This window comes from Calliphora vicina, chromosome 5 (assembly GCF_958450345.1).
Source record: "Calliphora vicina chromosome 5, idCalVici1.1, whole genome shotgun sequence".
NCBI lineage: Eukaryota > Metazoa > Arthropoda > Insecta > Diptera > Calliphoridae > Calliphora > Calliphora vicina.
The window spans coordinates 70,508,489-70,534,749 of NC_088784.1; the positions used below are offsets into that span (position 1 = coordinate 70,508,489).

The 26,261-nt window shown below is 31.7% G+C and overlaps 1 protein-coding gene across 2 annotated transcripts in view; it reads left to right on the plus strand.

Moving 5' to 3' along the window:
• The window catches only part of brp (bruchpilot), a 205,482-nt gene that overhangs the window by 16,944 nt on the left and 162,277 nt on the right, over positions 1-26,261 (plus strand). Inside the window, exon 2 of one of the 2 annotated variants that reach the window (XM_065510616.1) lies at positions 14,704-14,972. The exons of the other annotated variant lie outside the window; for it this stretch is intronic. Coding sequence (XP_065366688.1) covers positions 14,840-14,972 — 133 coding nt within the window. The 5' untranslated portion in view covers positions 14,704-14,839. The remainder of the gene's footprint in view (positions 1-14,703; positions 14,973-26,261) is intronic. 2 annotated transcript variants of the gene reach the window in all.

The window sequence follows — 26,261 nt, forward strand, 5'->3', positions numbered from 1 at the left end:
CTTTGGTTTTAGTGATGTTTTTTTCCGCAAAAAATAATGCTTAATGAGCAAAAAATTTATTTTTTCCATTTTCTCCTCAAGTCTCGCGGTAGTCTGCTATCAATGGCTGTCATACACAAACTAAATGACGCAGCTTGTTCAGGTTTTGACAGGAGCAGTTTTGAACTTTCAGTTAAGAGGCGGAAAATTGAAAGAGTCACGGACTTATTGACCCGCCCGTCTTCAAAATACATTTTTTATGAATACTGATTTTCTTATTTAATGACTCAATAAGGAATTAATTCTTTGAAGAAAGAAAACTCAAAGAAATGTTTTCAATACACTTGCAGTACTAAGCTTTAATGTAATTAAAATAAAATTTGATTTTTTTATTAATCGGCTTATGAACCTTTGTTTATAACTTAGAAATGATGTTATGAAAGATAAAACAAATATTATACTTCCTTTTCGTAAAGAGAAATCTTTTGAAAATGTAATAAACGATTAACGATTCCTGTCGTTAACTCTAAATTACAGTAACTGCATTATTCCTATTTCCTAATTTTAGGACTTTAACTTTTTCCAATCTACATAGTTGCATTCATGTACAAAATACATGAATACCTACATAAAACATAAAAATGTTGCAACTACAATGTTTTTGCAAACGGAAAACAAAATGTAACTGGAACAAAAATGCATTTTCATATTAATTATTCAAAGTAGCCCAATTTAGAAGATACTGCGAGTAGTATTTATGTATTTAGTTCAAATGTTTGTGAGTTGCATCCAAAAGACATTTACAATATTGAAAATGTAGCCCGAATTATTCGAAACAAAACAAAACAAAAAAACAGTCAACTTCTTCTTTTGCTGTTTGACAAACAAATCGCATGCCAAGTGCACTCGTGTGTATATTAAACATGATTCAACTTTTTTTTCCCATTTTACTTTTATATTTTGAAATAATGACAAAAAAAAAGTCCAAATATATTTGCCTTGTGTTTGTAGCAAACAAATGCACGCAAACCCCTAAACAAAAGTTGCACATTTAGTTGTAGAAGAAGGAAAAACTAGAAAGAAAAAGCACACAGCCAGCCACTCTTATAAATATTATTATGCACCTACACAGCATAACGACTTTCCTCTTGCCACATCTATACATGGCAGCAGCTCGATAGCTGCCTGCCTGCTTACCTGCCTACATTAATAATAACAATAATAATGATAATAAAGTTGACGAGACGGGTGTATCCACAGCCCACAATTCACATCATATTAAACGACTATAGATACATAGATGCACGTACGAGTACTTGTTTTTGCATATCGCACTGCAAATATCATACAACTGCAACACCCAAAAATAACTAACCGACCGACCGACATCCATCCCAACTACAACTACTATTGCAACTGCAATTACTTCCACTACCATTGCAACTACTTACATTCAAACTTTTTTCCCATTGTAAATATTTGCTAATACCTACATGAAAGCAAAAAAATTAACCCTCCTCCCACTGGCAGCCAGGCAGTCAGTCAAGCAGGCAGGCTGGCGGGCGGGCGGGCGAGTAACATGTACGAGTATTGGATCTAGATCTTTATGAATGAAAAATATGATTTTTTTTTCTCTCTTTTATTTATAGTTTTAAACAATTGAAAACATAATCCAAAACGAGGTATGATTTAAAGTTAAATTTTAAACCAAACCATATTTGTGTGGTTACTTGTTTTTGCAACAGCAGCAGTAGTTGTTGGCTTGTAGTTGTTGATTTTAAAACTTTTAACAAATACGGGTACGAGTGTTACTTATGACGAGGTCGAACTTTGTATACCCTCCATTGCGCACAAATAATGTTTGGGGTTGTCCTTCAATTAGTTATACATTTCTTAAATTCATTTAATGCTGGTTGGATGGCCTCAAAATGATGTTGTATTTTTCTTTTAATATTAATTGTGAACAAACTATTTTTTTTGTTGCTATTGCCTGAAGTACATATTAATATGAAGTTAGTTTGGTGTTGGGAAAAAATTTAGGAAAGTTCTCATTTACGTCAAAGAGTTCCTTCCTTCAGAAACATGTACAAAATATCTACGAGTCCGAAGTTTTTTTTCTATAAAAGAAATAATATTAAGACCTTTTTGGGAAAAAATATGCTCTTTTTTAGGTTAGGTTTCCAGGCAGCTTGAAAGTGAAGACAGGAAAGAGGAACAGCTCACTTGGGTCCACATAGGCCTCTTTGTGTTAACTAAAAGTAAAAAGATAGAAAAGAGGGACAGATAGAAATGAAAAGATAAGGGGACAGTCAGGTGTGATGAAGAGTTAGAAAAGAAACGAGGAAGAAGGTCCGAAAAATGAGAGGAGAATATTAATAAGCATCAGTCAATTGTCGGTTATTGGGTCTCTCAGTGGAGATTCCCGAGTCTGGCCTAATTAGCCAGTTGCTACTCCTGATAAAGGCATTAATGCACTCCGGCTTCATGTCCGAAAGCTCAGAAAGACTATTTAAGGAACGATGTCTCAGAAACCTTAAGCGTAGATCTCCTAATGCCGGACAATGACAACTTCCACAGAAGTCGTTGTAGGGTAAACCAAGTCTCCTCGCATGGTTGCCGAAAGTGCAGTGACCGGTTATAACCGCCACAGCATCACTAACTTGTGAGCGTGTCAAGCCAAGAAGATATGTTGTCCGCCCTCGGTTTAGTCGGGGCCATATCGTCCTGGTTATAATGCCAAATCATCAGCAACGCAGTTTCCCGTAAATATCTCCGTGTCCACGTACCCACTTGAGTACGACTGTTGAATGTCTCACCATCCTGTTTAAGGATGCCCGGAATTCTTGGACTAAATTAGAGGTTGTGTATACACCTGTTAGGGATTTTATTGCGGCCTGACTGTCAATATATTTACGAATATCCCTGCCGATATTTCAGGCTGAATAATGCTACATTCATTTGGAAGCCTAGTTCCGAATTCCTGAATGTAGACACCTACGCCTCCGATCGATCTCCCTTCCTAGAACCGTCCGTATGGACTGAGAGACTGAGTGACTGAGTTGTGTCATGTAAAGGTCCGACCATTTCTTCCGTATTGTACGGAATTGAGAAACCGAAATGCAGTAATCGATATTATCCGGAATATTATGTATATTTCCTACTATACTAGCATGACCGTGTGAAACATGTTTCTACGTACCAATCGCATTTGGCCTAAGGGCCGAAGTTCAATATAGTAAATAGCGACTTTGTTGCAGTTGTTCTTAGAGCTCCTGTTATCAGGATTGCCATTCTCCTTAAAACCCTCTCGAATAGCTACAAATTGAGCGTTTGTATATTGCCTTCCACCAGACAGAATCTTGTACTTCCTTGTGAACAGTACAAGAGCGGTTTTGCTTGGGTTTAGCTCAGTCATCATTCCCTATTCCCAGTCCCTATTTTAGAAGTTCCGAATTTGAATGTATGTAACTTTTTATTCAAATCTGACATGACATTCGGATAAGAACTGATTTTTTTTTAAAAAAATTAAGTTGACCCGAGGAGAGTAGCTTTCTGGGGACGCGTACTATTCTCATTCCAACGACAAAGCAATGTAAATACAAATCAACTCAAAAGTACCTTAGCACTGACTGTGTATAACTGCTGTGTTATTAAAGTTGTCACACGATTGCATCTGTGGTCGATTGTGAGCAAATGTGGCACCGATCTCTCTCATACCCAAGTGATCATTCAAAATTGAAACCACTGAGTCAAGTTCGTCTTCTGATTAATTTTTGTGGTTGACTGACAAAAAAGTTCAAAATATTTTTGGATAACAATATTTTGTGTATTTAAGTTATTTCGGTAACGATATTTAGGAAATATAGAGTATTATTATTAATTCAAATTAAACAGAAAATGATGAACATGATAATATTTTGTAGATTTCTATAAACTGAATTATTAAAAATAAAGTTCAACATTATTAAAATGAATGAATAACGATAACGGGATTTTAGAGGCAACGTCATTTTTAAATAAAACGGTAACGGAAAGTTAATTGCAGCAATTTCAATAACGGTAGAACAATATAAAACAATTTCCGAAGCTATGTTGTGTGTTTTTAAAAAGCAATGCGTTTTGATTTTGGTTATTTTCCTTTGATTGAATAACGAATGTTAAAGTTAAGTACTTGTCTGTCAACCCCCCACCCAATGCATTTTGAAAATTAGTAATTTGTTTTACATAATAGCAAAGAGTGGCTGTCTTTAAACCATTAAACAAAATTACACCTGTCAACATCATTGAAATTAAGTGTCAACCTAAATTATTTATAAGAATAAAAAAAGTAAAACAATAAATGCCTTATATAGCGTCAACTGAAATGCAAAACCACGTAACTGAGAAAATTTTCCAAAACTTTTTATAGTTTTAATTCATAAATTCGAAATTGTCGATTTTGTAAGCGAAAATCAAAGCCACACAGTAAGCATATTTATTATTTACTGGCGCCCATTTAATGTACAATGTTTTATGAGTCTGACGCATAAGTCAGGCTGAATTTGACAGATGGCATGGTCATTTTGGGGCCAAATGTGCAGAATGTCCCTTCGACTTTTTTCGATTTATAAAAAGTCGACTCTTCGACTTTTTTAAATTTTTGAATAGCCGACTTTTTGACTTAGATATTTTAAGAAAGATCGACTTTTTTGACTATTTTCTGACTCTACTTTAATGTAAAATAAGATGTTTGCTAGAACAATTAAAAATAGAAAATCTACTTTTTCGATTTTTATCGACTATTCGACATTTTCGATTTTTTCTAGTTAATCTAATTTTTGACATTTTTGGAATCGATTGTTCGCCTTTTTCCAGCCAAAAAAAAAAAAGAATTGCGATCTTTCTGAACTTTATACGACTTCAACCCATGCTAGAACAATTCAAAATAGACATTTTCGATTTTTTCTAGTTAATCTAATTTTCGACATTTTTGGAATCGATTGTTCGCCTTTTTCCAGCCAAAAAAAAAAAAGAATTGCGATCTTTCTGAACTTTATACGACTTCAACCCATTAGCGTTGACTCTGCGCACAAAATAATCAGAGCATTTGACTTAATTACCTTCTTTTCTGCTAGAAGTGTTCGGTGCTCTTAGAAAGAGTTGTTCGACTTCATTTGCCTTAGCAATATCTGTTAGACCTTTTTTTCTTCCTGATCCAGGTTTTCTTTCAATATTCAAATATATTACACTGTTTAATGGCTTATGACTCACTCTTTATAGCGCTCACCGTTGATGGCAATGGTCTGGTCAACGTCGCAGAGTGGTTCATTATCGTTTTTCATCGGCCAAAACTCTGTACCTTTTGAACCGATAGAGATATTTTAGAATTTTTTTTTTGATGGACAGATAACTTCTTGAATTTTTCTTCAGTTTTAATTTCATTAAAATTGGTTCAGCAGTTGTTGAGCAATTTAAGGTCAAAGTTGAACTTTTAATTTTTTTATAGCATTTAGTATGAAAATGCGGAATTTTTTATTTTTTGCATCAGCTCTACTTATAAAAAAGTTCTAAGTTGATAAAACACGTAATGAAGTATGTTCGGTCAAGTTCGACCATATAATACCCTACATTATAATTTAAATTCGTGAATGATTTTCGGAAGAGGGCATTATATGGGAGCTATGACTAATTATGGACCTATCGCCACGAAATTAAGTCGTGTGCTTTATGTCTACATGGAAGTTATTTCTGTTGAATTTTGTGTTTATACCAACATTTTTAAGAGATTTATGCCCATTAAAGTGATTTTCGGAAGCGGATCTTATATGGGAGCTATGACTAATTATGGACCGATCGCAATGAAACTAGGCTGTGTGATCTATGTCCATATTAAGTTTAGTTCTGTTATGTTTATACCTGTAGTTTTGAGAGATTTATGCTCGTTAAAGTGATTTTTGGAAGCGGGCATTATATGGGAGCTATGACTAATTACACAGTGCAACAGTGAAAAAAACACACGATCATGACAGTATAGATTCGACTCTACTACCAAAGGGTAGTAAAACCCTATACTCAGTTTGCCCATTTTGGTGACCGATTTTTTTTTATGGGCCCCCAAAGTTTCTGAAAATCAGTGGGGCCTCTAAAAAAGGTGTCATCAGGTTTTGGTTAACAGCTAATTCAGACTTTGTGCTACGGCTTAACTTTATATGGCAATAATATAGCTAAGAGTCCGCCAAATAAATTTTGTTAAAATTTGTTTCCAAAAAATAGCTTTTTCGTGCACTTTTGTTGAAAAAATATAGGAAGAAAATTTTTTTTTTTTACTTTTTTTAGAATAACTTCCAGGGACTCCTAATTTTTCAATAACAATATCCCGCAAAGTTGTAGCTACGGTAAATTTGAATAACTCTCGTGAACATATCAATGCAATCCGAACATACCTAGGTATTCTAAATAGCTGTCAAAAATCACTTTGTAGCTTAAAATTTGTAGTTTTTTACTAATTTTTGACTCTAAAACAATAATTTTTTGTTAAAAATGTATGTTCGAGTGTATACTTCTCTATTGTGCTGGAATAACGAAGAATGGGCAAATCATTATCGGTATGATCCGGGCGCATAACTTTATCCAATCTTGATCATGCAAGACCGGCTTGATGCAAGATATGAAAAAACTTTAAAATTTTTGAAAGTGGGCAAGGTTTGTGGAACTTCTGAAGTGTAAATATAAGCTTTTTATATAAGTTTTTGATATCGGTGGAAACCTTATGACTTAAAGATTGACATTTTAGTGAAATGAATAATTTTGTGACGTCATTTACCTTAAAAACTAATAATATTTTAAAATGGTGATTTTCCATCAAGAAAAATAAAATCTTTGAATTAATGTAAAATTTGAACAGTTACAGACATCACAATAAAATTTGGAAGTAATATAGACCTAAATATTCGTAAGTCAATGGCATCACTAATGTTGCCATTCTTTGTTTTTAAACACCGAAATTCCTGAAACGGCGAAAATTTGTTCCAAAAACGAAGTTTTTTTTAGAAAATAGCCCACTTTGACGTTATTTACAGCATGATAGTAAAAACGTTCTGTATGTATATAAACAACATATGGGGCTATACAAATGTGATGAGCTTTTGAGGGTCGGTGCTTTGCGTTTTTAGAATTTTTTACTCAAACCTAATTTTTTTTTTTCAAAATTGCCCAAGTTTGGATAGGGCTGGGGGGTACAATGTCCGCTTAAGTTAGTCAAATTTTACCTTATATGTTTTTGCATTAAGTTCTCTTTCCAGATCATAAAAAAATTTATATAGTCCCGAAGAAAATTAGTTTTTTATAAAAGAAAAAATATGGGGACTTTTTTGGGAAAAAACTTAAAAAACACACGCATACAAAGTTGAAATATATAAAAAGATGCCTCAACTTTGGATGCGTGTAACTTTTTATAGGGACGAAATAATTGTTATCAGATTTGTTTTATTTTCTTTAGAATTTTATCGCAAATATACGTCATATATAAAAAAACAAATTTCGACCTTTCGTAGGCCCATCAAATTTAAAATACGAAAAAAAGATCGGGCAAAATTTAAAAAAATATTAAACCCAAATATCTCTTGAACTAAAAGAGATAACTACAGATAAAATCATATTTTTTGTAGACCTTCTCAAGGTCTATCTATATTTGAAATTGCAGCTCATTCGGATCATAAATGACTTTTTGGTAATTTTTTTATAAATGTGTGACATTGAAGGTCCACCCACTGATCCCCATTCCGAACACCTCAGCCGAGTAAATAATACAGCACAACATAGAAGTGTGGACTTGATAATACTATTTTTACAAAAAAATCTTTGTTTTAGCGTCAAAAAATAGGAAAAACGAAAATTGTTAAGGTACAAAGTGATCTTTATGTGCTATGTAGAGTGACTAGACACATTCAGAATGCATTGATATGTTCACAAGAGTTATTCAAATTTACCGTAGCTACAACTTTGCGAGATATTGTTATTGAAAAATTAGGAGTCCCTGGAAGTTATTCTAAAAAAAGTAAAAAAAAAAAATTTTCTTCCTATATTTTTTCAACAAAAGTGCACGAAAAAGCTATTTTTTGGAAACAAATTTTAACAAAATTTATTTGGCGGACTCTTAGCTATATTATTGCCATATAAAGTTAAGCCGTAGCACAAAGTCTGAATTAGCTGTTAACCAAAACCTGATGACACCTTTTTTAGAGGCCCCACTGATTTTCAGAAACTTTGGGGGCCCATAAAAAAAAATCGGTCACCAAAATGGGCAAACTGAGTATAGGGTTGTACTACCCTTTGGTAGTAGAGTCGAACCTATACTGTCATGATCTTGTGTTTTTCCAAAAGTCTCCATTTGTTGCATAGTGTTATGTACCGATCATCATAAAATTAGGTGACATTAATTCAGTTTATATAAAACTTATTTGGAGCAAAATTTGTGTAGATGCCTATATAAATTAACCATTTACGACCGATAAAGTATAATTTCGGGAGAACATTTGTATGGGTGCTAGGTGAAATAATCGACCGATTTCAGTCACTTTCAATAGGCTTCGTCCGCGGGCCGAAAAATATGTATGTGCAAAATTTTGTCGCAATATCTTCAAATTTGCGACTTGTAATTTGCGCCAGTATATGAACAGGTAAAATAAAAATAGATAAAAAATTTGGGAGTAATTTCTTTCAAATGAAAAAAGTGTTCAACAAATAGATCAAAACAGGTCAAGAAGTATATATGGGCTTAAAGAGGACACTTTGGCCTTTCTTCTGGTAGTAAAATTTGTTTAACCCCTTTTGACCCTAAGCACTTTTATTCCACTGAATTTCAAATTTGACTAAATTATAGTACTTGAGAAAAAATTTAATAACACAGCAAGTATAAACTGTAGAGTGACAAATCATACCACGTCTTAAAGACTATTATCCTACCAACATAAAAAAAAATCATCCAATTATCGATAATAATTTGCGAGTACTGATAATTTACTTCTGATCAAATTTACAAAAATCAGATTTTTTATAAAATGACATAAAATATTTGACTTTAACAGCATGCCACGCACACAATTTTTATCTAATTTTTTGGCTAATTTTTTGGCTACATTAATTTCAATATGTTTATTATTGAATGGCAATACAATACCGATATCGTCCCAAGTTCGACAATTTTATCTGTTGACGTACCAATTCATCCATAAATCGACCTTATTTTGCGATTTCGCAAAATAAACGGAATAAACGAAAAACTGGCTGTCGTTTTTCAACAGTATGGACAGATTTATTTTCAACAGTATGGGCGCCATCAACTCTCAAATTTTGGAAGTTTGTTAAATGGTCTGGAATCATAAAATATGCTTTGGAAAGTCCTTTTAGATATGTTTCATTTGATATACTTATTGCCTATATAAATTTTTGCTCGTGTTTTTTCATTTATGAAATAATTTAAAACTCCAAAATTCTCGAAAGTATAGCTGATATATCGATCTTATTTATGGGTCGGTAACATATCCAAGGTCTCCAATGGTCAATTTCAATCGACGTACGGACATATGAATATCGTCACCTCTACTTCCCTATCTATAAGAATTCAGAATATGTATAGTTTCTATTTATTTATGTTCGATTTATAACACTTTCTGTACATTTTTACATAGAATTTGAAATTTGTTTGACTTTTAATTACATATTTCATTGAATATTTGTTACACTCTAGTATAAATCTACCATCCAACTATGAATGAGTTCAAAATACACCAACAAACTAAAAATATCCACCATTTAATAATAGAGTCAATGAAAATAAAAAAATATAGAGAAAAAGAAAACAGGTGAAAAATGAATATTTTACTATAGTAAACTGGCAAACACACGCACATACACCTATATTAAAATGAAGAATAAAAAAAGCAATAGGGAAAACATTTAAAATAAATAAAAACTATAAAAAAAATATTCTAATCATGAGTCTCTGACTCAGGCTGTCCGTCTGACAGTAAGTCTATATCTGTCTAGATTTGTGTAGTTTGATTCACTGTGTGTGAATAATATTTGTATGGTGGTGGAGTAGTTTTAACTCAATTCTATTCATTGTTTGGTATTGGTTACGGCTCAACGACATGCAATGTCGTGTCTATAGTTATCGATGATGGAATCGACTTTGTACCAATTTCCCAACACGTTATCAATTTTGCCGTATTCGACTATGAATTAAAATACATATCTCTGAATGAAAGTGTTTGTGAGTGTGTATTGTCTATTTTTGTATGTAAATAAATAATAATATCTGAAAATTATTTTCAATTTTATATTGCATGTGAATGAAGTACACACATTTACATGTACATACATACAACTTACAATAAGTCTGTCTGCTAGTCATACATACATTGATATCTATGCGAACAAAAATATCCACATTTTTCAATTCCCAACAATAGAAATTAAAACTTTTTCAATAAATTATTGTTATTTATCGAAAATTTTCCTAAATGGAAATTTTCATTTTGATAAATCGTCATTGCTGCTCTAAATCACGTTTCCGTTATGACAACGAGGTTCACATCATTTGAAGTTCAAATGAATTTAAGATAATTTGTAATAGTTTAATTTATATGATATTGAAAATAAATAATAATTATTATGCCGTTCGATACTATGATATGAGATCATTATAATTGGCAGGAAACTAAATTTTTTGACAAGGCCAAGGTCCTTACCAATTTAAAATTTTTTAAAACTTGTTACACTGGTTGCTTTTGATCATATAATATTTAAAATAGTATATTCACTTTGGATTGTTATTTTACGAGTTTCCAAGTTAACATTTTATATAATAATGGTTTTAAATCGCTCAATTTCAATAGTAAAGGGCCTTACAATAGGGAGTTCTTAACTTTGACAGTTGATAGCGGCCATATTGTTGAAGCTATAGCTGTCGAATTTACTTTATTTTATTCAGTTTGTTTTGTCAAATCACCATGAACGGATATATTATTCAAAAAGGTGTGCTATTGATAAAATTATTTGATCAACATGGGATACTCTTTTCGGGCAAAGCTCCGCGCGCTTCACCCATTATACGGTGAAGCCCATTTCTGGATGAATTTGGGACAATACCAATCCTCAATAGATCCAAGAGCGTTCAATGTATCTCGAAACAGTCACTGTTTGGTGTGGATTTTGGTCTGGCGGCATTATCGGTCCATATTTCGATGATAAGCCAATTACTACCAACTTCTTTTGGCCTGAATTGGATGATATTGACACCAAAGATATGTGGTTTAAATAGGATGGCGCCACACAGCTCATGTCACATTGGACATTCTGCTTGAGCGATTTGAGGAAATTTTCATCTTGTTGAATTAATTTGAACTGGGAATCTAGATCGTGCGATTTGACCCCGTTAGAATTTTGCCAACATAACCCCTGTCATCGGTCAAATTTAGCCTGATTTATATGCTCCAGAGTCATTGAAAATGTTCAAGCCTTTCAAGCGAATAAAAAATTTCGATGATATCTCATACACGTTTTGTCAGTCAATTCCATAAAACAATTCGAAAAAAACTGATCATATTAGGTCACATAAGCACCCAAACAATTTTTTTATATTTTGATGAGATCAAAGCTTGAATTCTACTATTTTTTTGGACATGAATTGAACTATTCAAGGGATCAATTCAACTATATTTCAAAGCTTAAATTCAAGTATTTTTGCGACTTATATTTCACTGTAATTCCTAGCTTCAATTAAACTGTATTTACACTGTTATATATGACTTGAATTCAAGTTACCTTTTTACTGGATTTTGCTATTGAAATAAAGTGTAGTGCAACCTTTGAAATTTGACTCCATGACTGGAATTCAATTTGAATTGGGAAGGCTTTTATTTGAATTGAATTCATTTATTGTTGAATTAACTCACAATGGAATTTAAGGTTCATAAAATTTCTTTATTATTTAAGTTAGTTTCACGATAGCTTGATATCTGTATAAAGTCAAGCCCCATAAAAATCTTTATATTGGATGTATGACTTAAAAATGCGGGATTTTTTCAAAATATTGGCAATTGTTAGTATTTCCCATCTTTCTGGCAACATATGGATTCCGAGCCAAACGAACTGCTCATCTTTTGAGGCCAAGAACAAATCAAGCCAGTATCGAATACTCTGTTCCAAATCGTATCCCAGAGAGCAGTCTGTAACGATCGAAACAAATAGTAGTCGGACAGGGACCGATCTGAAATAAAAAGAGGGTGAGGAAAAATTCGCCAACCACTTCATTTCATATAATTTTGAATTGTATTGTGTATCTTCAAATATTCGTATCTTGTGAAACTGAAATGTTCACTGAAATGAATAGCTATATTATTTGAAGTTCGTGCTCAAGTACCATTAGCTTACGATCTACTGTTGGCTTAAAGATTCTAGCTGATTAGTAAATGGAGAAGTTTATGTGCTTAGTAACTATTTGTTCAACATTTATCAAATGTTTATCAAATTTTTTATGAAAATTTTGTTTAAACATTTGATAAATTTATGAATATGGGGGTTAATGCAATATACATTTTTGCGATCATCTTTCGAAGGGAGATGTTTGTGTGCTAATTATTTGTTTAACTTTTAATGTAATTGTCATTTATGAGAGCCTTCCAGTATTCGATTTAGAAATATTCATATCAGGTTTAAAAAGAATTTGGCACTACGATTACTGATACAAATTATCGGCTTCTGATCTCAGAAAAGCATCTCTCATGGTTTACTCTAAAATAATAAAATGACACACTACTTAGGTTAGGCTTAATTGTCAGCCTCCTGAAGCATAGCTCACTTCGATTCAATCATTAGTGATACCTTATGACCATCGAACTATTCGCCGTCTCTCTCCAGCCTTTCTGTTGCTCTAATGAAGGTGAGAATCTTACTTGAATCACCCATAAATAGACTGCTCTTGTAAATATTAAGTATTCTACGTTTTAAGTCCCAAAATTCCGTACAATGGCTGACAAGATTTCCGATTGCATACTCTTCTTCTTCGACGTTTCAGTCAAGTCAGTCTGAATTTGCTTAAGGATATGTTTCATATTCAAGTGCTCCGAGTAGATACCAATGGGACTCTTTCATTTGATCTTGATCCGTCAATGATATTCTACGGTTTTATATATTTTGTACTCAATAGGAAGATCCGTATTAACGACACCTATAATTGTAGTTTTTATATTTCCATGCTTTTGTGGCATGCTCTTTGTGGTGATCGCGGTAGCGTGCTTAATACAGTATACAGAATCTTAGATAGGGTAAATGACCAGCAAATACTAACCGTAGAATATAATTGGGTTGATAACGAAATCGTAAGCCCCAGTTTATGACAATTACATTTTTACTGCTTTAGTGGTACTGCATTTTGTATTCAGGTTCAAATTTAGTTTATTATCTAGTATTAGTCCAAGATATTTGGCATTGTAGGACATTGTTAGTGTCACTCCTTTGATTTTGGTATTCAAAAAATTAGAGACTTCGTATCGCCTAGTAAATAGTACCAGTTATGTTTTAGTTGAATTTACTCACAACCCTGATAACATCCTAATAAATATTTTAGTACAAATTCCAGGAGCAGACAACTCCACATCATCCGCGTAAGAAACTGTCATGCAACATGTTTTCTCCATGGCTTTTAGAAGAGTAAAATTCACATTTTTATGGTGTACTCCAAACAACCACTTAGGAAAAGTTCAAGGCTCCTAGAGTAGCTTCAATGAGTCTGTTGTTTTTGAGTATTCTGACAAATGACATGATCGCTGGATCAATTTTTAGTTATCGCGTCAATAACTGATTCTGTTTTAAAGTGGTTGAAATCAGCCTTTACATCGATGAAGGCAACTAAAGAGTACATATTCTTTATAGTTCACGTATATTTTTATATGAATAGTTATCCAATGAGTGTTTCGCAGTTTCGGTTGATCTACATTTTGTTAAGGCATGCTGAGCCTTTGGCAGAGATGATCTGCTTAATAAAGACATCAATAATTATTTGCAAAGTTTTAAGTATGAAAGAGGAGAGGCTGATTGGTCTGAAGAGGCAAAATAAGCTGTCGATGTTCCCGGCTAAAATGAAAGTTTATTTTGCTTGCGGAGACCATTTCTTAAAATGGTTTCCTTGACATCAATATTTGGTGCGCTGGATCAAAGGATATAAAGGTCCTTTTGGGGGTTTTTGCTATGCTGGGATCATTTTCATAATGGAATCTACATATTAAAACTTCAAAGAAACGAAATATAATGAAACTTTTACTATAGACTAGTCAAGGTCGATTGATCTTTATTTTTCAAAGCTAAAAACATTTCAGTTCATGTATTGAGTTGAGATGAATTTTCTTTGTAATTCCTCCACTAAAACCAAAATATGTTGCTGAATAATTTAAAATACATATTAATTAGTTACTGAAATAAATGACATTTTAAATTTAAAAAATTAAATTTAGAACCTCTCACCGAGCACATTTTATTTTAATGCACTTTAGTAAACTCACCACCACTCCCACCACCGTCAATCACCATTTTCTTGAGAGTTAATTTTTGTTTGTTTATTTTGTTAAACAATTTACATATTTAAATGCCAAAAATGTAGTATGTATTATTAAAATATGTTTGTCTAACTAAGTCTCTCTCTCTCTATGTCTCTCTCACTCTCTTCTATCTCTTTTGCATTTGCAGATGCTACATTCACACTCTACTCCTAAACCAATACGAAAGTTGAGTGTATAATCGAATCATTTCCAAATTGCGAGTGTGTTCGGTCATTAGAAGAAATTAAAATTGAAATTCAACCGCGGCTTTACCGCGGCATATTATGTCACGAGACGATTACAATCCTGTAACAAGCTCTGGTGTTCGTAGCCCGGGTCGTAACAGACGACTTACGGAATTGCCAACAGTTGATCGTTCACCATCACGGGATTACGGTACACGTGGAAGTCCTTTAGGTGAATGAATAAATAAATAAATGAATAAATATACTTTCTTTTTATGTTGATGTATATTTTTTATATATTTTTGCTTAAACTAACCAAGTAAAAAAAAAAAAACAATCAAAAAATTAAATAATTATTAAACTACCAAATGCAATTACAGTTTAGCTATTGAATGAAATTGAATACAATTAAAAATTATTCAATGACTTACGTTTAGGTTTATATTTTAAGTATTCTCTGTCTGTTATCGTGCAGATTGTATATATTAAATATATTTTCAATGATTTATTTGAATATATCAAGTATATACTAATGATGCACAACACATTTATTAAGAAAATTTAAAAAAAAAAATTTGGCTTTGAATTGGATTGAATAAAATGCTATTTTTCTGTTTACTTATTTAATATATTTATATTTTTTAAAATTATTGTAGCTACTTAAGATTTTAATGAAATATTTAAATTGTTTAATTTAAATAATATACAGCAAAGTTGATAAAATATGTATTTTCGAATATTTGCAATGATCTCAAAAGGCTTGTATGTCTATGAATAAGTCTTTGGTTTTTCCATATTTTTAGAATAAACATTTCTTATAGCAAATACAACAAATCAGTTTTAATTTTAATTTAATTTCCTTCAGAAATTGCAATATTTTAATTTAATTAGATGTCCGTCGGTCCATCGGTCGAAAATATTTAATTATTTTGAAAATAATTCGGTAATTTCTAACCAGCAGTTCCTTATTTTCGATGCTTCCAAGATCAGAAAATGTTCTCCGTCAATTCTGAAATTTGAGCAATATTTGATAACGTTTTTGTGGCAACATATGGATTCTGAGCCAATAAAACTACTCATCTTTTGAGGACGAATCAAGCCAATATCGGATACTCTGTTCCGAAGTAAATCGTATACCAGAGAGAGCATTCTTCATCGATTGAAACAAATAATAATCGGGCGGGCACGGTCAGGACTCTAAAGCGGATGAAGCAAAACTTCACGACCACTTCATTCTTAATATTTTTAACAGGTATTTCAACATGTGGCCGATAGTTGTCATGATGGAATATTACGGTTTCATGTCTGGGCGTTTTACAACCAACGCACGCTTCAAACGAATCAGTTGCGTTCGGTACAGGTTCCCTGTGATGTTCTGGTTGACCGAGCTTCAGATCTCTTACGCTTCGGGTTATCATAGTGGATTCCTTTTTCATCACAAGTAATGATTCGCTGCAAAAATGAAAATCGTCAGACAAGTTCTCTCGGCTTCAATTCGTATGGTATCCAATTTCCCTGCTTTTGGATGAATAATGCTGATCGCAAACATTTTTAAATTGCGGTTTGAGTAGCTCCTAATGATTCAGCAAACTCTTGTTGAGTTTTACAACAATCTTCATGGAGTATGCCTACAATTCATGGTCTTCAAACTGTTTTGGCCTGGGAAATATTTGTCTTCCGTGTCAAAATCACAACTTCTGAACCACACAAACCATCTCTAATACTTTCAAACCGATGGAACACATTCACCATAAGCTTTGGTGAGCAATCGGCGTCCTTGAACGGAACTTTTTTACAAGTTAAAGAAGTAAAGCAAAACTTATTATTAGTTGTTTACACTATAACTAGAGTATCCAAAAAACCGGCAAATTAAAAAAACCGGTTTCCGGTTTAACCGAAAATGTGTGTTTTTGAAAAAAACGGTTTCGATTATTGTCTTTTAAAAAAACCAGTTAAGCGGTTTCGATTTTTGTCTTCAAAAAAATCAGTTAACCGGTATGTATTAAATTTTTATTTAATGGAAATTTAGCATTTTTGAATTATATATGCAATTATTTTATATCTTTTACGAAATGTTGTCAAATGTTACAATTTTCTATAAAATAAACCAATATTTTTAAAATTGGTTTTAAAATTTTTCATAAATATGTTTGAATGAGCTTTAGAAAATATATTTCATTAAAACCGGTTAACCGTCTTGCAAATCCGGTTTGTCAAAAAACCGAAAAGTTAAAAAAACCGAAACCGGTGGAGCTTACAAAGATGAAAAAACCGGTTGACCGGTTTTCGGTTTTGGATACTCTAACTATAAGGTTCAGTAACTAAGTGAGAATAAATGACAGATATGTACCCTTCAAATTGGCATATAAGATATTACAAATAAAAACCGCGTTCAAAAGATATGCCATCTATTGTAAATTCCGCAATTTTAAGTCATTCACCCAATAAATTAATATATTAAAAAAATATCATTACAAGAAAAAGTACCAATTTTCGTTTTCCCTGTTGGAATTTCAAAATACTTTATTTTGGGGGAAAAAAATTAGTCTCTATGACTTAAGAAAAAATATGTTTTAAAAAAGTACTAAACTGTTTACCCGGATTTGATGCAATCTTCGCACTGGAGTTCCAAGTAATACCATGTTATTTAATTTTATTCGAATTTCCAAAAAGTACCAAATTTATATTTGGTATTTTTTGATAAGTAAATATTAATTTAATGAAATTTATTTAAACATGTTTTGGTTTAAAAGATGCAAAAAAGTATCAAAACCTATTTTTTACCCGTTTTCTTGCCAAAATAGTTCGAATTTCAAAAAATTACCAAACTCCTGTCTGCTAATTTTGTGAGTAGATATAGATGTATTTTTAATGCATTTGGTATCAGATATAAGGTTAAAGAAATTACCCGTTTTTTACCTTCTAAACCTTCGAATAACCAAAAGTTCCTTCTACATAGGGTGAGGAATGATTTTTAATCAGTCACTTGGTAACATTACTCTTATATATATCTGTGGCCATTAGCGCAAAAGTAGTGTAACCCACAATTTTTCCGATGTAGCTCAAATCTTAAGCATTTGCTTTTTAGTTGACGGAGAGCAATTCAAAAGTGCAAAATAAGGGCCACCCTATTATAAATACATGCATACAAAAGTACTTAGTTTTCTTATAATATTGTTTAATTTTGGAAGTTATTTATGTCATTTATTTAAAAGCATTATTATATATGTATATGTATTTTCTGAAGCCAGTCCCAAATAAATGGCTGACTTGCTCAGCATCTAATTTTACTGGTTCATTTGTTAGCTCACAAAGTATGTGGCCTGCTGTGTTTTGGCTCCATAAAAAAATCAAATTTATTTGTCTCCATCAGCCATTCCAGCAGCATTATGACAGTCTAAATGAAACAGATTTCTTTAAAATCTTTGAGTGTGAAAAAATTAACGTCAGCCAACAATTGCTGCCATTAGTTTTTAGTGAAGATGGCAAATACTTCTATTTATGTATAGTTATGAATTTTCTTTTAAATGTTTAATGCCAGCAGATGAGACAGACTTCATCGATAGCATGAAAGAAGGGAAATTCTAATATTTATTAAATTGTATAAGCTACATATTTGGGGAGAACAAATTCCTTTTTATTTCCTGTTTCTTGGATAAAAGTCTGAATGTCGCAGTGTTATTATGCATATATTTGTTATTGTTTTGTGATCTCATTTCTCTCAAACATAATGTCTTGCCATACACATTAAACCATTCATGTATGTAAAGGGGGTTCTTTTTAAGCCCAATACAACTTGAAATTGTAAATAATGACACAAAGATTTAAACTTTTTTATTCGAAAGTTCAATACATGGCATTAACATTTAAGAAAGATTTCGGGCATATAGCCACCAATGCTGTTCTTGACGAAGCGCATTCTGGCCGGCCAATTTTGGGAGCAAATTTTCGAGCATTACTTGCCATATGGCACGAATAACACGAACAATATTGGCCTCCAAGGCATCAATTGTTGCTGGTTTATCAGCATAAACTAGTGACTTCATGTGGTCCTACAGGAAATGATCGAGAGGTGTCAAATCACACGACTTTGGAGGCCAATTGACAGGTCCATTTCTCGAAATCAAGTTATCGCCAATAAATCGAAACCACATCTCGCCCGGATCAATGTCGTCTATATTTTCAAACAAAAAATCATTGATCATGGTGCAATAACGATCTCCATTGATCGTAACGCTTAATTTTTGTACTCCGGCTTAACTTTTGAAGAAAAAAGGTCCGACGATGTGACCAGCGCACAGTGGTTTGGAAACGTTTTTTTTTTTTTTAAATAATTCGGTATCTCGGGAACTATTTGAGATATTGTTACAAAATTTCACATGGTTGGATCTGCGATGTATTCGAGTTGATTTACATTTGACCCCATTTCTAGCGCCAATGGGGGCCAGTGCGTGGTCTCTCAAAGTTGGTCACCTCGGGTCTCAAATATTGCATGAAATATATGAAAAAGCGTACAAATTTTTCAAAGGTGTCAAGGTATGTGGAACTTCTGAGAAGTAAATAAAGGCTTTTTATATAAGTATTTCATTTCAGTAAAAACCTAAGTACTTGGAGATTGATATTTTAGTAAAATAAAGTAATTTTTTAAATCTAATATGGTGATTTTCCACGAAGAAATATATAAAATTTGAATTAATGTAAAATTTTACCGGTTGAAGATATCATAACTAAATTTGGAACTAATATAGACCTAAATGTTCTAAAATCAGTGCCATTATAATTTTTGATATATTTTATTTTCAAATATCGAAATTCCAAAAACGGGGAAAATGTGTTCCAAAAATTGAGTTGAGTTGAGAAATGGCCAAGTTTGGATAGACATTTCCTCGCTTTTGCATTAAGTCCTCTTTACGGATCATATATATAGTGCCGAAGAAAATTTTTTTTATACAAAAAAAAAGTAAAAACAAGTAAGAAAGTTTGGTCGGTCTAGCCCGACCATATAATACCCTACACTAAGTAAAAGAGCAAAAACATTTTTCTTTCAAAATTTCAATAATTTATATTTTTGAGTGAATTTCCGAAGTGGGCCTTATATGGGGGCTATGACCAATTATGGACCGGTCACCATGAAATTAGGTTTTCTGATTTATGTCTGTATGAAAGTTTACTATGTTGAATTTTGTGAGTATACCAACATTTTTAAGCGATTTATGCACGTTAAAGTGATTTTCGGAAGCGGCTCTATATGGGAGCTATGACTAATTATGGACCGATCGTAACAAAATTTGGTGGCATGAATTTTGTATATATAAAACTTATTTGGAGCGCAATTTGTGGAGATACATTTATAAATTAAACATTTATGACCGATAAAGTTCAATTTCGGAAGGACATTTGTATGGGGGCTAGGTGAAATAATGAACTGATTTCAGCCAGTTTCAATAGGCTTGGTCCTTGGGCCGAAAAAATTATATGTACCAAATTTGATCGAAATATCTTCAAAATTGCGACCTGTACTCTGCGCACAAGGTTTACATGGACAGCCAGTCAGCCGACCAGACGGACGGACAGACGGACATCGTTTAATCGACTCAGAAAATGATTCTAAGTCGATCGGTATACTTTAAGGTGTGTGTTAGACTAATATTTTTGGGCGTTACAAAAATCTGCACAAACGTATAATGCTATGGTGGGATTTTCGGAAGGCCCACTTCCGAAAATCACTCAGAAATACAAATTATTGAAATTTTAAAAGAAAAATGTTTTTACTCTTTTACTTGGTGTAGGGTATTATATGGTCGTGCTTGACCGACCATACTTTCTTACTTGTTTAAAAATAAATTTGGGCCTATTTAAAAATCCATAAAAAGATCGAACCAAATTAAATAAAAAAAATCAATAAACTTAAATATTTCTTCAACTAATAGAGATGTAAGCGTATTTTTTGCAGATCTTCTCAATATTTTAAATTTTTTAAAAAAAATATACACCCGAGGTGACCAATTTTGCGGGGCCACGTACTGGCCACCATTAGCGCTAGAAAGTTGAACAAATGAAAATCAACTCGAAAACACCTCAGCTTCATCCAAGTAACAATATCTCCAATAGTTCCCGAGATACCGAATTATTTCCGAAAAAAAAGTTGAACAAAAAAAGACATGTAAAGGAAAATGAAAAACAAACTTTAATCGTCTGCAAAAACCACGACTACCTTAATTTATATTTTTTCCTATAACTCATTTACTTTAGAACAAATTTTTCCAATGTCCATAAAAAATATGTTTTAGAGGAATTTAAATTATTTATATAGATTTGATTTTAAAAAAAAGCTAAAAATTATATTTTTAATTACAACTTTGTTTAGTTAAACCAAACCTAATTGCAAATATTCGAAAATTGTTTGAAAATTACCAGAATTTTTAACAAATATTATCAAACTTTGCTTAGTAAATATGTATAAAATCTTATGTATTTTAAATTATAGATTGAAAAGAATTATTTTTTGTATAAAATTCGAGTTTTAAAATGTTTAAAAAAGGAAATGCATTGCCAATGAAATGGTAGTGCGTTACTATATATATTTATATAGAATAATTCTTAAAATAAGAAAAGGAATTCATTTGCAATTGCTTAAATTTTAATATATAAGGCTGGACATTATTTTCAACTTCTTGGATTTTCGATGATCCCAAGGTTTAGACCTTATTTGGGAAAATAGCAATATTATCAACAAAAAAAAAAAACTACAAAAAAAATTGCAATTACAAATAGTTATTGTATTTAATTTACTATAAATATGTTGTTACGTTTTACCTTTTAAAAACGGCGGTTTATTTCCTTTAAATAAACGGGATACTTTTGATTGCAAATAAAAGCAGTTTAGTAGTTTAAAATGTCTAACAACTCATTGACGACAGCAACCTCTGCCACTATTTATACACACGCCATCTTTCGTGAACCATGAACTACTATATTCGAATTCTAGAGCTTTCGAAGTTAATGTTCGCAGCTTAAACATGCTAAACCGCATGCTATCAATATTGTTGATAAGTAGAAGCTTCTACTGATGGAAATGTTTATAAACACGATGAATATTGCTGGCAGTTGCTGCAGACCGTTAAATTCAAATCGCTAGTGCAAATTCGTAACTATACAAAAATATACAAAATTTCTGGCATCAATAATCCATTATAATTTGATACCAAAAGAAATTCTCAAAAATTTTACAGCCTAACCACAAAATAAAATTTAAAGTTAATTGTATTAAAGTCGAAATTTTCTTACAAAGACCTGTGGTTTTTTTTCGTACCATAAGAAGAATTTTAAAACTTTTTCCAACACATACATTCAAATAATTGAAAATATTTTTCAATGAATGTAAATGAAAACATTCAAATAATTGAAAATATTTTTTAATGAATGTAAATAAAAATTTCCAAAATTAAAAAAAAGTATATAAAATTTTAAAATTTAGAAAATTTTATTTTAAAACAATAAAACAACATTTTGTTTCATATTTGTTTTATTAGTCGAATTTATGGATTTAAAATTGACCTTACGGCTTTTTTGGTTAGGCTGTTACATTTTCAAATTTTGTTTTTAACGAAATTTCAAAAACATAAAAAATTGATTTCAAAAGCTAAATGAGGATTAAAAATTCAAATTTAGTAGTTGTACCTATTATGGGTCAGCATGAACAATTGAACTAGTTCGTTCATGAACAAACCAGTTCTTGAAGGCGCATTAAATGACTAATGTCTAGTCTAGAAGTTTAGGAATTGTCCAAATAAAATCTACATACGATTTTCAATCCTTTACACAATCACTGGAAAAAAGATTTGAAATATTTTTTTTTAACGTTTTTGTCTGGTTTTAGAAACTAAACTTTGATACTTGTAGAGAGTGTATTACACTGTAGCACAGTATAATTATTTTGATTAAATATGTAAATTGCAAATTAATTTTGGAATAAATTTTAAATACCACCAAAATAACTCTTTTCAATCTCTGCTTAATAAACAAAGTGCAAAACGGGAACATATGGAATTGGAAAAAAACTAAAAAAAAATTAAATTAAATAAAAATTTTAAACAAAATTTATATTAAATTCAAATCAATGAATGCACGAAAACAGTCAATATCTTATTATTTGTTTAAGTTTTAACTAGAGAAAACATGCGTTAAGGCTGCAATATTTTTTTTTTTTTTTTATTTTTGAGAAAATTTAAAACTAACTAAAATAATAATTTTTAATTTTAAGAGTGCAAATTAACAAATTTATCCTAAACTAATTTTATTATCTTACATCACGCATGCGCATGAAACATTCTTCTTTTTGTTGCTTTTTTATGAAAAAAAACTCATTTCGTTGATTTCTTTTGATGCATTTTTTATTCATTTTAATTAAAAAAACAAAAAAACATTAACTACAACAATAATAAAAAAAACAATTAAAAATAAACACATCCCCACAAAACACTCATACACTCTGGAAAACACTTGACACAAAATGACAAAATCACTGTCAAATGTTGTTTTTTTTGTTTTTTTTTGCTTAAAAACTGCTACAACAATAAATGTAACAACCTAAAACACCTCTAGATCTATAGTTACAAAATAGTAGCAACAGCAGTAGCAATAGCAGCAGCAAGAACTGCAACAGCAGCAAAAACAACCACTAGTAGTTGTTAGTTGATTCACCTTTCTAGGTGAATAATCATCGTGCTTTTCATTTGACAAGTTAACATTTTAAAAGCCTCAAACTGGATTGCAATTATGGTAAAACAAAATTACAATTACAAAACAACAAAAAAATGGTCGGTCACCCAACAACCTGCACTGCTTTTAATTCATTATTTTATGAATTTAGTTGTATTTAATCACTCACTAATTCACCATAATTGTGTGTGCAAATTTTGAAAATTAATTTTCTAGTTTTAAAAATATTATGCAAATTTAGGATGAGATGTCGTCGTTAAGTCCATAGAGGGTATGATACACCAATATACACATTCAAACTTCATTTACAGAACTACGATGGATCAGTATGAGTATTGCCAGCACCACGCAGAGAAAAAACTTGGTTCGACATGGTTACGATAACTATACTGTGTTCTTTGCAAAAATATAATGTTACACAGAGAAAACGGATTCGTGATAGCAACCGAATTTGTTGCCAATCGAATGATTATACCTTAGTGATCGAATTTTACAGTTTTTAAAAGAGGTAACAAAAATTCGGTTGCTTTAATCCAAATTCTTCTGTGTCAACTGACTTTCTGTTTATATAACCGAACAATTCTATGTGTGCAACCGAATCATTCGATTGGCAACAAATTCGGTTGCTATCACGAATCTGTTTTCTCTGTGTATGCTTCACATGAAATTATTATTTTAATTTAATTTCAACAATATTTTAGTTACTGTAAACATTTTTATGTTCATCGCAATTATAAATTTGAGTATGGTTCACCGAAGCATAACTATTTTTCAAACAACTAAAAAATGATAAATAAGATGAAAACAAAATATTTTTCGTTAAAATAGTATTTTGTTCACATAATTTTTAGAATGTTTTTGCATTAGTGTTCATTGTTACTCAGTTGGCCACGTCTTCAAGACATTCTCAATGATAGGTACACTACAATGCATATTTGCCGACGACATATGAGGGACAGCTACAACAAATCGTCAACTACTTTTTCGATCAAATGTCGTTAAAATCGTGGACTACTAATAGAGAGATAATGTCGCTCAGTTGGTCGTTAACACAATAGTAATGAGAAGTTCGGCTATAAGTTTACAGAATACCACATTCTATACAATGTCGCTCATCTTGTCGTCAATATTCAAGACATTGTCGCCCATATTGCCATCAATTGTGTTTGATATAAGACATGTCTTACATAATTTGTCAAAGACAATGAGGTGTACGACGATTTTTCCATTTTAATTTGGAATTTATTACATTCAAATTAAATTTTGTATTCCCAAAAATAACTTTCAATGATATATGATTACTTTGGATCATAGTATGATTTTATTTGATCATAAATGTGATTACGTTGGATTATAATATGATTTCATCACTTTGGGTCATAATATGATTACTTCAGAATATATTATGATCATGTATGACAATGATATTTCGACTATATTTTATCACAAATTTGTGATACTAATAATGATAGGTTTGGACTACCATCATAATATGTAACTCTTAGATTACGTTTACAACAACCTTGTTTTTTCTCTACGTGAGGATTATTATAAAATACATATGACTCATACCTAAATTACACATCCGATAAATAACACTGTACTTGTTGGAAAAACTGTCAAGAACTGTGATATACCGTTATTTCGAAAATGGAGGAGGTTACACAACATATATTCGCGTATATTTTCCGCAATAAAACTACCTTTAAGTAAGGATTAACATTTTTTTAAATCTGCGCAGTCGTTTTAGAACATTTTTGTTTTTTAAAACAACATAAAAATTGGAAAATGTGGAAAGAATTTGGAAATATTTCTAAAACGACTACGCAGATTAAAAAAACTTTAAGCCTTACTTAAAGATAATTTTATTGCGGAATTTCGGTTTTATCAGTTTATTCAATAAACTTAACCGTTTTTGAGTTACGCGAATTTATGTTATGCAACCTCCTCCATTTTCGAAATAACGGTATATCTCGAAAATACGATCTAACCTAAAAAAACCACTGAATTCAGAGTACCCGAATTGCCTGTAATTAAAAAAAAAAACTTATTTGATAGTTTGATAGGCTCAATGAAACAAACGTGAACGAAATCAATCAATAATGAACTGATCAGTTTTATTGACGTCCATAGAGTGGTCTTTATAGAGGCGGAGAAATTTAAATTAAAATAAAACTGAGAAAAGTGTGCTCGATCATTTCCGGTGTATCTGAATAGACCAGAGACTTTACATATCACATGAAGGGGGTCACAGTTAACAGATCCATTTCTCCAATTGAGGCACGAACAAGTTAGTAAGCTTGCCTCTATACCGCTCACCGTTGACTGTAACGTTCTGACCATCTTTACTTGTCAATTATATGAACTTCTGATTCCAGCGGTCCATAAAGCGTTTTTCTGGATGTAATGGTGTCTCGACAATGGCTTGATGATTATCTTCGATTCAAATACTTCAATTCTGTTTTTTGGCACAGCAATTTACCAAAAGAGTGCTTCATCACTGAACACAATTTTCAAATGAAGAGTCTGTGAAAATTGGACCATGTAGTCGAGGCGGCCACATGCCCGAAATCATATTTAAACATTAAGGTATAAAATTATCTAAATAAGAAAGCCAATTGGATGGATATTAAAAACAAACACCCTTCCCTAATAGTTGTTTCTTTTCGTTGAGTTTTAACTCTTAAACAGCAAAAAAAAGATTTGTGAAAATCGGTTTGAAAATGGCTGAGTTACGGTAGTTTAAGGTCCGGATGCACCCCAACTAAAGTAAAATACTGTCAGCTAGAATCAACTTTCG